Source organism: Amia ocellicauda, chromosome 3 (genome assembly GCF_036373705.1).
Source record: "Amia ocellicauda isolate fAmiCal2 chromosome 3, fAmiCal2.hap1, whole genome shotgun sequence".
NCBI lineage: Eukaryota > Metazoa > Chordata > Actinopteri > Amiiformes > Amiidae > Amia > Amia ocellicauda.
Window position 1 is genome coordinate 22,317,470 of NC_089852.1, and position 15,323 is coordinate 22,332,792.

The following is a 15,323-nucleotide window of genomic DNA, read 5'->3' on the forward strand; positions in this document are numbered from 1 at the left end:
CTATAAATTTTGTTTTTGAAGTATAAAAAAAAACAAATGAGTGTAATAATAATGTGAAAAACAAACAACACATTGTAAACTGCAAATATCAGATTCTGCAGGTGCCAGTAGGACTGTTCAGCTCAGTGTCTGTGTTCCTCCAGGCACTTTAAACCTGAAAAAGTAGTGCGAGTGTACGGCAACACGCCATGTACGTGAGTCTGTGTGTGTGTGTGTGTGTGTGTGTGTGTGTGAGAAAGCATGTGTGAGTGTGTGTGTGAAATGATGTGTGTGTGGGTGTGTGTGTGTGTGGATGTGGATGTGTGTGCGCATTTCCCTCCCACACTTCCATGCTCTAGAAAACAGAACGGTAAGCCTGCTCTAGGTACCCACTGGCCTGTCTTTCTTTCTGTCCCTCTCTCAGTTTACCTGCTGCTGCGCTTGGCACGGGCTCTGGCGTAATAGGCCTCGTATGATTTTGGTTTCAACTCTAGCGCCTTGGTGGCAAACTCCTCAGCCATTCCAAAGTCCTGAAAGCAACAACAGGTCCGACAGTCATACACTGGAGTCAGCACCGGAACAACAGTCCCCAGCAAAACAAACCTCGCTCACTGCTGCCCCTGTGACCACCTGTCAGTGTGTGCCACCCACTGTAAACCCACATACACATACACACACACCAATACCCTGGCATTGCTTGGTTTATTGTCTAAAGTATGAAGCACAGTGTGATTTACCACCCCCACCCCTACCCCTACAACTGTGGCTTATGCAATGAAAAATCAAATGCCCCCCCATTACAAAAAAACATTTTTCTATCCTGTTTCTTTCACATTCAGTTGCCAGTCACAAACTCTCATACAAGTCAATACATTTCCTCTTAGTGTTCCCCTTAAGCATTCCTAGACTTACAGTCAGTACAGTACAATACTTGTGATTGTACTGGAGCACAGGGGATCTAAAAGCTCTTTCAGTTGTAGTCACTTGCAGTAAGTCCTGCATTTCAATAGAGGTGGGTATTTTTCACACTTAAACAGGGTATCTGGAATGCTAATCCTGGCCAGCCAGAGGACTTTGTCAATTATAATTCCAGGCGAGGCCTGAATGACTTTGAGAAGGCAAATAGTCTCTGAACCAATAAAAACTTTCCAACTGGCATATCCACCTGAACCACTCTGAGTCCTGTTGAGTTTGTTTTGCCACAATTTCGAGCTCAATTTTTAAGCTGAAAACTCAGAAGTCACAATTGCTCTGGAAACCGTAACCAGACATTTTTTGTATTTTTTTTTTTTTTTTTTTTTAGAAAAATGTTATGCTCTTCTTATTGGAAAATGTTTAAACAACGTTTTGCTGAAGCAAATAAGTTTAACACAATGATAATATATATATATATATATATATATATATATATATATATATATATATATATATATATATATATATATATATATAATAATCAATTTAAAAAATCCAACTGTGCAAATGAATACAATCAATGTGTTTTTAGGGTTGTTGTACATAGTTGCTTATGGTAACTTCTATTTCCCAGCTTCCCTGCAGTACAGTCAGAACTTTGTTTCTTATTCTTAAAAATACTTTTAAAAACTGGCAAGAAAAAGCAAAAAATAAAATAAAAATGCTCATCATGCTATCAAGGAAGTTGAGTGGTTCATGTTGAGATCTCACATTAGGGTTGACAAGAGCCTTGAACACGCCCACCAAGGTCTCTACTGATTGACTACCTGTACAAGCTGCAGGATCGTCTCTCTCCAGGACCAAAGCTTATAGTCTGCTGCCTTACACATGTGCTTGAAAACATACATCAGCGCACACACCCTCCAGAAACGACACAAATCAAGATCGGCAACACACGTGTGCCAAAACATACACAACTCACATACACGGTAGCCACAAGAAGACAAGACAAGACAAACAGGCCAATACAAACAGGACAGTACCCACAAAAATAGCTACACAATAAGACAGTTTGACTTTCACACACACACAAACACACATGCACACGCACGCACACTGTCATTGTAGTGTACTGCAGAGGACCTGCCACAAAAGCCCACGTTCGCATTACAAATCTGCTCATATCTCTCCCTGGCTTAAAACTAGCCCTGATCTCCCAACTGCAAGTCCAACTCCCACCCCCCGACCAAAATAAAACAAACCAACAAACCAACAAATAAAAAATAAAGAAATAAAAACCAAAGTATGTATAGTTTTTTCTTTTAGGGTCGAGAAAATGGTGCAGAGATTTGATGTGCTGTAATTGCAGTCGTCAAATTGTGTGATTTTGACTTTTTTTTTTTTTTTTCAGAGGGGTGGGGGATAGATTCGCTCTGTAACGATTCATAAACTGTTGAGGACACGTAACCCTCTTTTGCAGAACACACCAACACAAAAACAATGACATGCACATCCACAGTACAGATACAGAACACACACTCACATACACACGCACACACAAGACAGAGACATACACTTGTTTCCCCACAGTACTGCACAACATAGTAACTAACTGCTATTGTGACTATGATGTTTTTTTAATATACAGAGTAATAATGACTATGGTAGGAAACCGTAGGTAGATACTGTGATAAGAAATATGGGCATCAGGTCAATTTACGGTTAGTATATTTAGTATAATGTTAAACTTAACATCAAGAGACAGAAATCAGTAAAAGAACGATTGCCCCGGCTGTAAATGTGAGGGGAAAAACTGACCTTTGAGGACTACTAAATCATCAACTACAACCTACCCGCGAACTACAAAGTACAAATCTGCAGCCTATAGTACTGTGATTTATTGTTAGAAGTCACTTTATACTAGTTATAAATCAAAACGCAAAAGGGTACAACTTTAGTTTGCGATTCGCGGTTTTGATTTGGTTTAGCCCCATGTATGACTCTCAGAGGGCAAAGGCCAAAGGTCATTCTGTAAGGCTCACCATCAGGTCACTGACTCTCTCACAGCACCTCATTCTCATCCTTATTTGCTAGTTTAAGAATGTTTTCTAAAATGATGTGCAGTACTGTCCCAAGAATGTACATATCTGTATCCATACATACAAGCACACCCTGGTACATGCATCGTAAAACAATGCCTTAAAATGAACTTCCAGAAAGCTGTGTGTGTCCATCGTAAGAAAAGTTAATATCCCTTAAGATATGCACACAACGTAGTTAGTACTGTACTTTGTTATTTAAAAACAAGTAAATAATATTTTAAAAATTATATAGCAAAAAAAGTCTATTTGTTAATTTTGGTAACCATGCTGCTATTCGCTGGAAATATGTTTATTTCTGTGCAGGTTTATCCTTAATTTCTGCACTGCGATCTTACAGTGTGGCCCGCATGCACCTCAATATGGACAGAGGGAGGCCAAAGAGGCTGTTTCCCTGGTCTGTTCTCCTCTTGAACATTTGTACTGTTTGAGTGATTACATGGAAGGAATCTAAATCTTGCTTCTGACAAAATGACCCTGAATTACCTGAATTATAGTCTGCAAATTCAATTACTTCCAGTATAGTCCCACCCCCCACACACACACATATCCACACACATACACACCGGCTGTATCGGACACTCACGTTCATTTTCCTGCGGCACCGGGAGAGGTTGAGCAGAAGGGAAACCTTGAGTTCTCTGAAAGTCTTGAGGTCCTCACTGAAACCTTCTCTGGGGAATTTCTTCAGGGCGTACTGGTACCTCTGAGCCGCCTCCTTCACCTTCCCCTTCTGCAGACGGAGACACAGCACAGTGGATATTGGGGACACTGCCACTGACCCCGGCCATAACCATTGGCCAAGAAAATAGGGTCACTCTATGAAACTTCATAGTCACTGATACTCTATTGAGTCTGGGTGGTGGATTTAATCTGAATGAGGTTCACATGAGAATAAGGCACCACACCTTTGCCAAGATCTAATAGGTAATTAAAAAGTCCAGAGAGCTGTTCAATTGGGCTTATATAATGTGCTGCTTCGCTATAAGTGTTAAGTATGTGCTGCAGGTCTTCTGCTCTAAACCAAGGAGACGAATGGGTTGAGGGCAGTGAGGAATGTCTCCCAGCAGATGGCAGTATTACACGTGCACCGACGACAAGCATAGTTGCTGTAATGAAGCTTTATGTTATAAAGAAAGCAAAAAATTCACCCAGAGTGATTCTCTCAAGCTTCAGACAGTCAATTTGCTGAAAGCCACAGGAATCTAGAGATTGGTTTCACATATTTACTTACTTATGTATATATTTTAAAAGCTAGCTCTAGGAGACATGCCTTGAAAGGGAGCATATGGTTTACATAAGAGTCCTCTGGGTGTTGGAGTAGGGGTGTGTGGGTTGTGGAGGGGAAGCAAGGACGAACAAACATTGCACTCACATAGTTTAAAACACAACAAATATTGTTTAAAATACTTAAAATCATCTCTACTGTTTTCAAGAGAATCTAACAAAGGTATTTTGCATATCTTTAAAAAAATACTAAACCTATAAGAGGTTGAAACTAAAACTTCACAGAACTGTTATAATTGCTACCAAAACATTTTTTACCAACTTTTACCAAACAGTTTTATAATCAATTTTGCTTTATACATTTCATAAGAAACACACACACACACAGTTATATATATATATATATTCATAATTAAAAATAATACCCTTTAAAGAATCAAACTGAAATCCAATTAGCAGTGCTGTGTTGTGCCAATGTACAGCATCAACTACAACACAATGATGGTTTCTGCAACTCAGTGCAATGGTTGCAAACCTGGGAGGTGTGTTGCTCACCTTATAGAAGCTGTCGCCCTCCTCTATCAGTTTGCTCAGCAGAATGATCATGATGTCAGGCTTGGAAGTGGCCATCGCCCATGTAGCTGGACCTGTGGTGTACAGGATGCATGATGGGTAAAAAAAACAGAGAGAGAGAGAGAGAGAGAGAGAGAGAGAGAGAGAGAGAGAGCGAGCGAGCGAAAGAGAGGATGCGGGGTGTCTCGAAAATCGCAGTGAAGAAATCCAACGAAAAAATAAAATCAAAACAAAAGAAGAGATTGGAAAATAGAGGTTGGGGGGTAGAATGGATAGAGGTCCTGTTGCAGAGAATTATTTGGAAACTGTTTTTTGGCACTGGAATTCAGGCAGCCACTATTGAATGTTTAAAGCACAATGATGCTGCAGATTTCGGAGGAAATGAAAACCTAACCAAGTGTTAGACACTTTTCTATTCGGTGCACATCTAAAGCAACCTTCAGTTTCATAATGTAATCACTCCTTTGAAAGGCCTTTGCAATTAAGTCATGATTAGACCTGATTAAAACATCCACTGGTAAGCTTTCTTTGTCTGGCATTGTGGTCAGACAAAGATCAGTAATTATGAACGTGCAAAATGTTAAATTCAAACTTTGGCCGGTTCAATTCAGTTGTTATATAACAATTTAGGATCACTTTTCCCCTTCAATGCAAATCTACACATAATGACTATGGCTTCGGCCACATCTAAACCTTTGACGCAATTTACAAGTGAGAGCACTTGACTGAGGGTGTTATTTAAACACCAACAATTAATGGAAGTGGGACTGGAAACTGAAAGCTGGTCCAAGGATCAGCTGAGATGGGAGAGCACTGCACTGACTCCTGCAATAGCCCTGGTTTGCTGGGGGTGTGTGTTAGTGAACGGAGTGCCCCAATGTCACTCACACAAGGCCGGGCAGGGTTTGTCTCCAAGGAGCACATTAACAGCCCCGCCCCAGAGACTAGCTGACTGAACTCCAATGCGCTACACAGGCCCTACTTAGTCTGATCACAGCAGCTGCCTAGCCTGTGACTGGAAGCAACTCTCACTTTACAAATCAACACCACGGGTATGTCGAGTGAGAGCGAGAGACGTGAAAGAGCCTGCGTCATCTGTGCTATTTTGAAACCAGGCAGAGGAAAGTGAATCCAACAGATCAGATGAGTATCTGATGTCGGCTGTAAAGCCGGGGACTCTGCTGTCTTCCTGGAGAGCACTGCGATTGTGAAGTCTTATTATTATTTTGCGTTGCAGAAGTACTTGCTTATTTGATCCAATCCCATACAACCAATCCTGTTTGTCTCCAGTGTTCAAAAAGTAACAGATGCTTGGTAGCAATAATATCTGTGAAGCTGCCTTCTTGCATGAGGTCATTGTGCTTGTCCACACCTCCACACCTGTGAGGCCCTCGCTCCAAAGCTATAGCTCTACAGTTTGAGCTGAGGACTCACAAAGTGCTAAGAATCAGTTCACCTGACAATTTCTGAAGATGTGTGTGTGTGTATAAGCTGCCTATGAGTGTATTTATGTCTAAAGGCAAGAACTTCCCAACGGAAGCAAATTACTTTAGTTTGCTAGATATGTAATAAATATATAGGCCAACATATGTCAGTCTATCACTGTCCAGTAAATCAGGGGGTGCCTGCTGTTCTCTGACAAATTACATCAAATCATTAGAAATATGACACAGACACACACACACACACAAAATCAATTTGAACTAATTGGTCCAATTCAGTACAGCGTAACTAATTAATTTAGGCTTGCCACCCAGGGGAGTTTTAATAGTTATTCATTTCAAGTTTTTGAGCGATTTAATTGAATCAAGTCTTTCTTTTTTTATTGCAAAAGGTTGTGCAATTTCAACCAAAGTTCCAAAATGTACAAAGTGCTCTGTGCATGGGAAACCTCTGGGAAGAGTCAAACTGCGGGCGAATGTATGACTGCGGTTGTCAGAGATACACACGGCCCTCTTCAAAGGCACGAGGGCAGTTCCCTTCCATTTGTTCGTATTGAATGCTGTTCTAATTCAAGGTATGAAGTCTGAAGTCCGCGGCACAGTAGTCATGGCATACAGCGCCCTGGGCCTGTTGCTTTTTGTCTTTCGAATCAACATCTCGCACCTTTTAAAGGGGTTACCATCATTCTCTGCATCAGTGAGTCTTGAAAAGATGTGAACGCAGAAAGAGGAAAGGAAAGGAAGGCAGGGGGCGGGGGGGGTTGAGCTGTGGGGCAGATGGGTAATTGAAGCAGGACACGAACGCACACATACATAGACGCAAACGCTCACACACACACACGCACGCACGGACGCAAGGATGCACGCACGCAGGTATATATCTTGAAGGCAAGGCTTCTTATGAAAGTTTGGCTGCCAGTTAAAGGTGGTGCTCTTTTGTTCCACCTGTCTTTTTTCCTCCCAGGTATCAGCAAAGAACGGAGTGTGCAAAATGACACTGTCACTTCGAGATCCATTGCAACATGTTGGCGTTGGCACAGGGCTCTACGGCCACAAGGCAAGGCAACCAGACAGAGAGTAAGAACAGTTTTTCCATGACAAGATTCGATGATAATAACTGGAGAAAAACCTGGATCAGTTCTGAAATATTTTTGCCACGATCGCTTGCCTTCATGAAGTAACACAACACACAAAAATTAGAGAGCTGTCAAAGTGCCAGGCTGGGAGTTTGGTTGTCGACCTGGTATACCTTTTGGCCGACTGGGCAGGGTCTGACAGCCTGAGAGAGAGGGGGTGGGGAAAGGGAGTGAGGGGGCAGAGAGTCAGGAGGTTGGGTGGTGTGGGAGAGTGAGGGTGGTCAAGAAGTCAGTGGAGCAATGTTGGGGCGAGAGCACAAAATAAAACCGAAAGAGAGAGAGAGAGAGAGAGAGAGAGAGAGAGAGAGAGAGAGAGAGCGGGAGGAAGAAATGAGAAAAAAAAGAAAAGAAGCAGCTGTGAGAAGCGGGTTGTGCCGTCTTTTTGGGGGGGCAGGGGGCGGTGTGGGCGAAGAAAAAAGGCAAGTGTGTCAGCAAAAAAAAAAAAAAAAAGAAGGAAAAAACAAAACAACCCAACAGCAAACGGCGATTACCTGTTACCAAAACAAACATGCTTGGGGTGGAGGGGGGACAAAACCAAAAACAGACACAAATAAAATTAACAGCACAGCACAGGGGTGCACAGTTAGGCCCCCCGGGAGCTAGCGAAGCAGTAGATTGTAGCGAAAGGAGAGAGAGTGGCGTAGCACTGCAGAGCACAGCCGGAGCAGAGGAATTAGGTGGAGAGGATGTACAAAGCTGGTCAGCATCTGCACTTGGGGGGGGGGAACTATGGGACCATCCCACCTACTACTCACAACCTCTGCCTAAAACCCTGTGCTGCATCTATACGCCTCCATCCGCAAACAGAAAAAAACCCCAAAGCTAACAAAACAAAACAAACAAAAAAAACTTAAACAGGGCCATTCTGAAAACCCAAAATATCCAAACCTAATTTCATTAACTCTTCCTGTGAGGGACAGCTCATCCCAACTGATTAAACCTCAATCAAGCTATACATGCAACACTGTTTTTGTTATTTTCATTTATATTTGTAACTGTATGTATAGATTTATTTTCCATATTTCTCTGTTTTGGATGCATATCAATTTGCCATTTCAGGAGTAAATTAAGTTTGGTCCCCAGAGGAAAATCTAATTTCTGTTACTTGACAAAACCAGATTCACAAGAATGCTGGTGGCTATTCACAAAGTAAACATTACTTACATTAACTTTGACTGCAGCTGAACATATTTGTTTAGTTTAAGATGTGAAACATTTCATTGATCATGGTTTACCATCAATATTCACTTTGTCTGGGGGTAATTATGCGTTTTTCTTATCATTATGAGTAGAAAGTATATATTATTTTCTTATTTAAAAAAAAAACCTACATCAATCTTGTATCTGGCAGGAGCATTCTGAAAGTATTCCAGATGATTTGTTGACCTCTGGTTACTATATCACTCACTGCCAAATTCACTAATACAAACCAGATATACATTTTCCTGCAATGGAGTGTAAATCTATTAGAAATACTTTCTTGACACCAAGATGACAAATCCAAATTCTCAAGTTCTGCTCCTACATGAATGCTTTTCAGAGATAAACTCAATTTGCATTTTATTTTTTAAAACAAAGTAAAACAAAAAGCCTGATTCTCATAAACTATTATTCCAAGATATTTAATGTAAATATCAAATAATTCTCTTATTTATTTTTTTTGTACTATGTTTATCTAAATTGTTATAGTAATATTTGCCTGATTATTATTCTTCTTTAAAAAAAAGTAATGTTTTTCAATAATAAAAAAGCCTGGGGAATAGTCTGTGTAAAAAAATGAGTATAAATGATTGATAAATATTTATCAGCTGAATTCTGCAGTCTCAAAGTCAGTCTTCCCTCTACTCTCTTCCACTTAGCTGGACTGCCTGCCTGCCCTATCAGTCTCTCAGTAAGTGCGGATGCCTGTCAGTTTGTCGATCTCACTGTCTGTCTGTCCTACCTATCTTGGCTCCTTTCTTAAGTAGGGTCACTACCACCGAGGTGTTCCTGCAGCCCACAGCTCGGTCCAAGGGGCGCATCCCACTGTAGTCCACATGCTCAATCATGGCTCCGTGATCCACCAAGAACTGAACCTGCAGAGAGAGAGAGGGAGAGGGAGAGGGAGAGGGCATAGGGACAAATCAATTGGGAGGGAACACAGAGTTGAAAATACAGGGAATAAGTGTCTCAAAGATCCAGAGTTCAATATTTTTCGTCATTCAAGCGTACTTTACCTGCTCTAGCTCAGATTAAAGTAGCAGTTTAATTATTTATTATTCTGGCATGTTTTTACTTTTCTGTCTTTTTCCCCCACACCAAATGACATGAATACCATCTCATTTACATATCCTGATTAGACCATTTTCTTCATAATGACACCTCAATATGAAAACAGACTGGCCTATGTACCAGCTCTAAACGGGGGATGGATACAAGATGCAAATAAGCCATTGCAGGTTTTGCGTAGGTAAGCAATCCCCATCGTCTTGGCTATACTCTGGGCATCAGTGTAGAGTTGGGCAATACACATAATTGAAGTTAAAGATCTTGTAGGAGGCATCTCCATTAGACTCTAGGATCCTTAAGCTACTAGCAACTGCACGAGCCAGACAGACCAATCCCCATCTTCCTCTGTGAACATAAAACTTCTCAAATTCTTGCTTTTCATGCTGTTTGGGGAGAATTTGCACAGGAGCTCGTCAGCTATGAAATGACTCAGACATCTCAAGGGCAAGAGAACAAAGACAGAGGGGAGGAGGAAGGTTGACGAGCAGTGCAGAGAGTGGCATTGGCTCCTAGTAGTGGGTGGGGGGGTTCGGGGGCACTCACCACCTCAGCATCGCCATAGAAAGCGGCCAAGTCCAGTGGCGTGCGTCCGTTCTTGTCAGCATGGTCAGTGGCGGCCCCCCTTTCGACCAGGGAATGCACCACAGCCAGGTGGCCTTTGAGACAGGCCCAGCTCAGAGCCGTCAACCCCTCCTTGTCCATCAGAGATAGAGAGGCGCCTGGCATGAGGACATGGGGTGGGGGGGGTTTGGGGGGAGGGGGAGAGAGAGAGAGAGAGAGAAGGTCAGGGATCATGACTGATAGTTGCGTGCCTTGGGCTGAATGCTGGGCATCAAGCTTAAGCTAGACACCTACCTTGTGCCAGCAGGAACTCCACGGTCCCCAGGTGACCCTCAGAAGCAGCCATCATCAGAGGGGTGCGGCCCTGTTTGTCTGCCATGTTGACGTCGGCCCCGTGAGTGAGCAGCAGGTCAACGATCTAGCGTGTAAGAGATGAAGAGAGAGTGAGCCGTGACCTTTTGAGCTCCGCCCTTGCTAGCCACTTGTGACTGGATGTGGTGACGAGTTTGACCCGCCATGCCTACCTGCCAATGCCCTTGCCGCACAGCGCTGAATAGCGGCACGATCCCCCTCCGGTTGGGCTGAGACACAGCCGCCCCCTGCTCCAGTAACAGCCGGCACACCTCGAGCTTCCCTCTGCCTGCAGCTGCCGTCAGGGCTAAAGAGAGAGAAGGAGACATCAGCTCAGAAGTTCACACATGCTACAAGTCATATTTTACAACTTTTGTCCACAGCCCTCACTATATACACAAGGGGTATATTCGGGGTAGTGCAGGTCAGAGATATACACAATGGAACTTCAAATTAAAGAAAACAACAAGAGATGTCCGTGATGGCCAACCCTAGACCTGGACCAATCCGATTGTTTTTTCAATCTAGTTAAGAGCTACACTTAGTTAAGCACAGTCCCAAAAATGAAGGCAACTTTTGATGGCCAAAGGGTATTCATGTGTTTCTTCCACTTGATCTCTAAAATGACTGTGTTTTCCAAAGAATGCCTGCTTAACAGATCACAATTAAATCTCCACCTCATTATGCACTGATGACTTAGGGGTGATTGGGGGAGTCCAGGACCTGGGCTGGAGATGCAATGGTACATGATATAATACAAATAGAAGGATTCAGAAGATAACAGAAAGGGATTGGGGGATTTAAATAACATGAACTAAGTGACTAAACAGCATAAAACGCAGGTTTCCTGTGTGCTGTACCCTCCCCCTCTCCATCTCTCTCTCTCTCTCTCTCTCCCTCCCTCCCTCCCCATAGCTTTCTTTTTCTTTCCCTCTCTAGCTCCCTGTCCCTTTCCACCTCCCTCTCTCTCTCCTCTCCCCTTGGTAAGAGTTAGAAGAATCCAGCTGTCTCTCCCGCTCCGTTTGCCTGGGGGCTGTAACTGCATCGTCAGCAGGCTCGGCTGCCGCTCCAGCTCTCGCTCCCATCTACATCTGCAGTGCAGCTCCTGTCGACAACCAGACGCCCCTGCTTGGGCCGCTTCCAGCTCTCCCACGGAAAAGGTAGAAACCGCAGTGTCCCCCCCGAGCAGCCCTCTCCTGCTGCCCAGCTCCCTGCCACTCACAGCCTGCTGGTTACAGCGTCTATGCTAAGCACACACAGTCTGCCTCAGCGCACCGATCTACTGCTCTTCCGGCCAGAATGCGTTGCCAGCTGCAATCAGTACAAGTCAAAATGTAGATAGAACGATACACATTTCAGCTCACATTTTAAGACACACATCACATTATTTAAAGGTCTTTTAAAACTGAAGGAATCAACACTACCTGTAACGCAACCTGAACCGTGGACAGTACAGAGGTGTTTCAACTGTCCAGTTAAATTGGCTAAACCGACCAAGTGAGTTTTGGGGAGTCAGGCAAGGCACGACAGACCTTGTTTGAGACCCTTGCCATATATTACATCCTTGGCTGCATCTTAGGTTTTCAATGCAGATCTGTTTTTTCTTATAACAGTATTAAAACAAGATAATGACCATGCATCAAACATCATCCATATTTTGTTACAGTACTGGGAAACAAAAGGAAAAAGACTTAAAGAGCCCAGTGTCTGAGATAATGAATGAGCTGCATAGAGGTCTGACTTCCTCTATTCAAACCTTTTGTTTAGGGCCAATTCAAAGGTTTCAGTGTTTAAATCGCATACAATTAAAGTTTAAGCACGGCCGATCTGTCTTTGTACTCCTATGAAAGGCAAACAGAGAAGACTAATGGAACAGCGTAACCCACTCTATCATGTGCGGTGGCTTCAGAACGGTACTGTAGGAAATGCTGTCGGATTCGTCTCCCTCACTGAAACCTGACACCAAAGGAGGTCACTTTGGAGTGTTTTGTCCAAAGCTCCCCTGAGACGTGTAAAGAATGAATTAGGACAAATCTCTGAGTGCTACACAGAATGGCTCAATTCAGCCCTGGATATAGAGAGCAGATATAACTCCAGCTGAATGCTAGTCTCAAACTCTAAACTTGCCTTAAACTGGAGCTGTAATCACATTAATTTGAGAGACTCATCTCACTAGTGTGGGCCTGGGTCCATTTCTCCCCTACATGTGTGCCCTCGTGGTTGACATCTGCTTTACTGCATCTATATATTGACTTGTACTGCATGTATGCATTTTCTCTACAAAAGCGATCTGTAGCAATTCCATTGCAAAGGGTGCTATATGGAAATAAATACTGACTGCTTGACTGATAGGGAATCAAGAATCAAAGTATCAAAAGTATTTTACTGCAAATAGGCAACCGGCAATAGTTATTTGTTCCCTGCTCCCCAAAATCTGCGAAAACCCCATGAGCTCTGTTTCTTGTACCTGTTTCTCCCCATAGGGTGTCAAAGCTGTTGATCTGGGCACGTTCCACCTCCTCCTCATCTTTCTCAGGGAGGTCCAGCAAGTAGGACACAATCTGCATGTCGAAAAACACACACACAATAATAAATACAGCCACACATTACAAGGAAAAACACTAAGATTAAAAACTTTAGGAATGCAATGTGACTTCATAAAGTATAAAAAGGAATTTCAGGGACTTGGCCATATATTGGGAATATATAAGGAAGTGGAACCTAGCAGGTTAGTTCAGGACAGGCTGTGTATAGGTCTCTGTGGACTCTAGAGCTCTCTATTTTAAGGTTTGGGCCTCTTTAAATCACTGCCATCACTTCTTCACAGAGCTATACATCCCAAGTAGGGGCCAAGTAAATTGGGGTAATTTTTTATTTTGCAAACCCTATTAAACAGTTGTAATGTACACAACATGCTGGATACTTCCAGGTTACAGAGGGGTCATATGGAAACAGGCTTCACAGTGCCGTACCTCTGTGTAACCCATGCTGGCGGCTGCAATGAGGGCTTGCTGTACAGCGTGGCTCTTGTTAAACACGCCCTGCTGCTGGCCGGCCATTGTCCAGTCACACTGGATCAGGAACTTCACCACTTCCAGGTGACCTCTCAGTGCCGCGTGTACCAGTGCACATTGGCCGTTCTTGTCCAGATGGTCCACCTAAACACACACACACACACACAGGGAGAATCAAATGAGAGAAAGAAAACAGCAAACACAATCTACAGACCAGAGATGAGACGCCCATGCAGACTTCAAAGATCTGTTTATTTTTCCAGGTAACTAGTAATTATATTTTCTTCAGATGCGTTACCCAACCCAACTCAATTCACAGAAATCAATGGAGTACAACCCGTTTGAACTCAGATCAATCAGACGGAATCTTTCAAGCTTTTTCTCCAGGCTCAGTTCTGTTTTCGACAGACTGAAAAGACACCACTGATATATAAGCAAGTGTGATGTGAGCTTGCATGTGTGCGTTTGTTTGGGGTTCATACCTTGGCACGCTTGCGGCATAGTGCGGTGACGATGGGAAGGTGCCCAGCGGCGGCAGCGTAGCCCAGGGGAGTGAGGCCGTTCTCGGAGCTGGAGTCCACACTGGCACCGAACTCCAGCAGCATCCCCACAGTGTCGGTGTAGCCCAGGTGGGCATGAACACACAGGATGGGCGCATTGTTCAGCACCTCTGTGCGGTAGTTCACGTTGGCGCCGCCCAGGATCAGCAGCCGGCTTACCTGGAAGGAAACCTTACGTCAGCCAAAAGCAGACTGACACACAGCGCTGGGCACTTGTGCGGGCTCAGGAACCAAGTAGGGCATCAACCTCACCTTACCTACACCTGCATCCGTCTCCTCCCATGTGTCCCCTTATCCTGTTCCTTGTGACAATTCTGACCGTGGGTTCCATAAAAGCATCCTTCTAATCTACACTAAAGGCCCTGTTGTTAATTTTCTCATGTTTTTCATTTTTTTTCCACTTTTGTGTTGGTAAGACTTTCTTTTTTTACAATTTTAGCTTTAACTCCATATAATGTTTGGTAAACAATCCTGTTTGGTGCATTGCAGTTTACTAACATAGTACCTTAATAACCAGGTATAAGAGTACCCTAATGTTGGGTGTATAGAGGTAGCACAGGTGTATAGAGGAAGCACAGTACCTTAATGTTGGGTGTATAGAGGTTGCGCAGTGAGGCTAGGGCCGTGGAGAGGCCTTCTGTGCTGTACGACACCCATAGTCCCTGCAGGATTGATGAGGAAACCCCAACCTTCTTACTTAGGCCCTGCAGCAATGGGAAAAACAGTGTAAACAATAACAAAAGGAAGATGAAGGAAGAAGTAAAAAAATAAATGATGATGGAGAAGACGAAGTACAACAACAACAAAAAAGCCTCCAGAGTAATTCAAGTTCTTTAAAGAAAATAAAAAATAATTGTGCTTGGGATATCATTATCACAGAAAACTGTGTGTGAACGCCTGTGTCTACCTTGAAGATGTGTGCTTTGAGGATGTGGTGACCCAGCTCAATGGTCTGTTGCCGATTAAGCTTCCCTTCCTGTCGGGAAAACCAGAATGCCAGCAGGGTGTGTCCACTCCTGTCAGGAGAGAGAGAGAGAACTATAAGCTTCATCTACACACAGTTTGGAAGGTCAGTGCCAGCTCTGAGAATGTCTGCCCTTGTTTTTTTCAGTCCAGCAGCTCAGTCAATGCTACAACAAAGTGCAATCCATGAACAGTACCCCTACTTTCCTCACCCAACACCAGTGAAACATGCCCA

General features: G+C 43.4%; 1 protein-coding gene across 3 annotated transcripts in view; it reads right to left on the bottom strand.

The window, feature by feature from the left end:
* LOC136741212 (protein TANC2) overlaps nt 1-15,323 on the bottom strand; it is a 240,496-nt gene that overhangs the window by 6,333 nt on the left and 218,840 nt on the right. For all 3 annotated transcript variants that reach the window (XM_066698500.1, XM_066698499.1, XM_066698501.1), the window contains 12 exons: nt 15,033-15,141; nt 14,707-14,829; nt 14,048-14,284; nt 13,524-13,709; nt 13,019-13,112; nt 10,725-10,858; nt 10,495-10,618; nt 10,183-10,358; nt 9,314-9,446; nt 4,776-4,867; nt 3,580-3,726; nt 409-509 (listed from right to left, as the gene is read on the bottom strand). In XM_066698500.1, the coding sequence (XP_066554597.1) occupies nt 409-509; nt 3,580-3,726; nt 4,776-4,867; nt 9,314-9,446; nt 10,183-10,358; nt 10,495-10,618; nt 10,725-10,858; nt 13,019-13,112; nt 13,524-13,709; nt 14,048-14,284; nt 14,707-14,829; nt 15,033-15,141 (1,656 nt within the window). The remainder of the gene's footprint in view (nt 1-408; nt 510-3,579; nt 3,727-4,775; nt 4,868-9,313; nt 9,447-10,182; nt 10,359-10,494; nt 10,619-10,724; nt 10,859-13,018; nt 13,113-13,523; nt 13,710-14,047; nt 14,285-14,706; nt 14,830-15,032; nt 15,142-15,323) is intronic.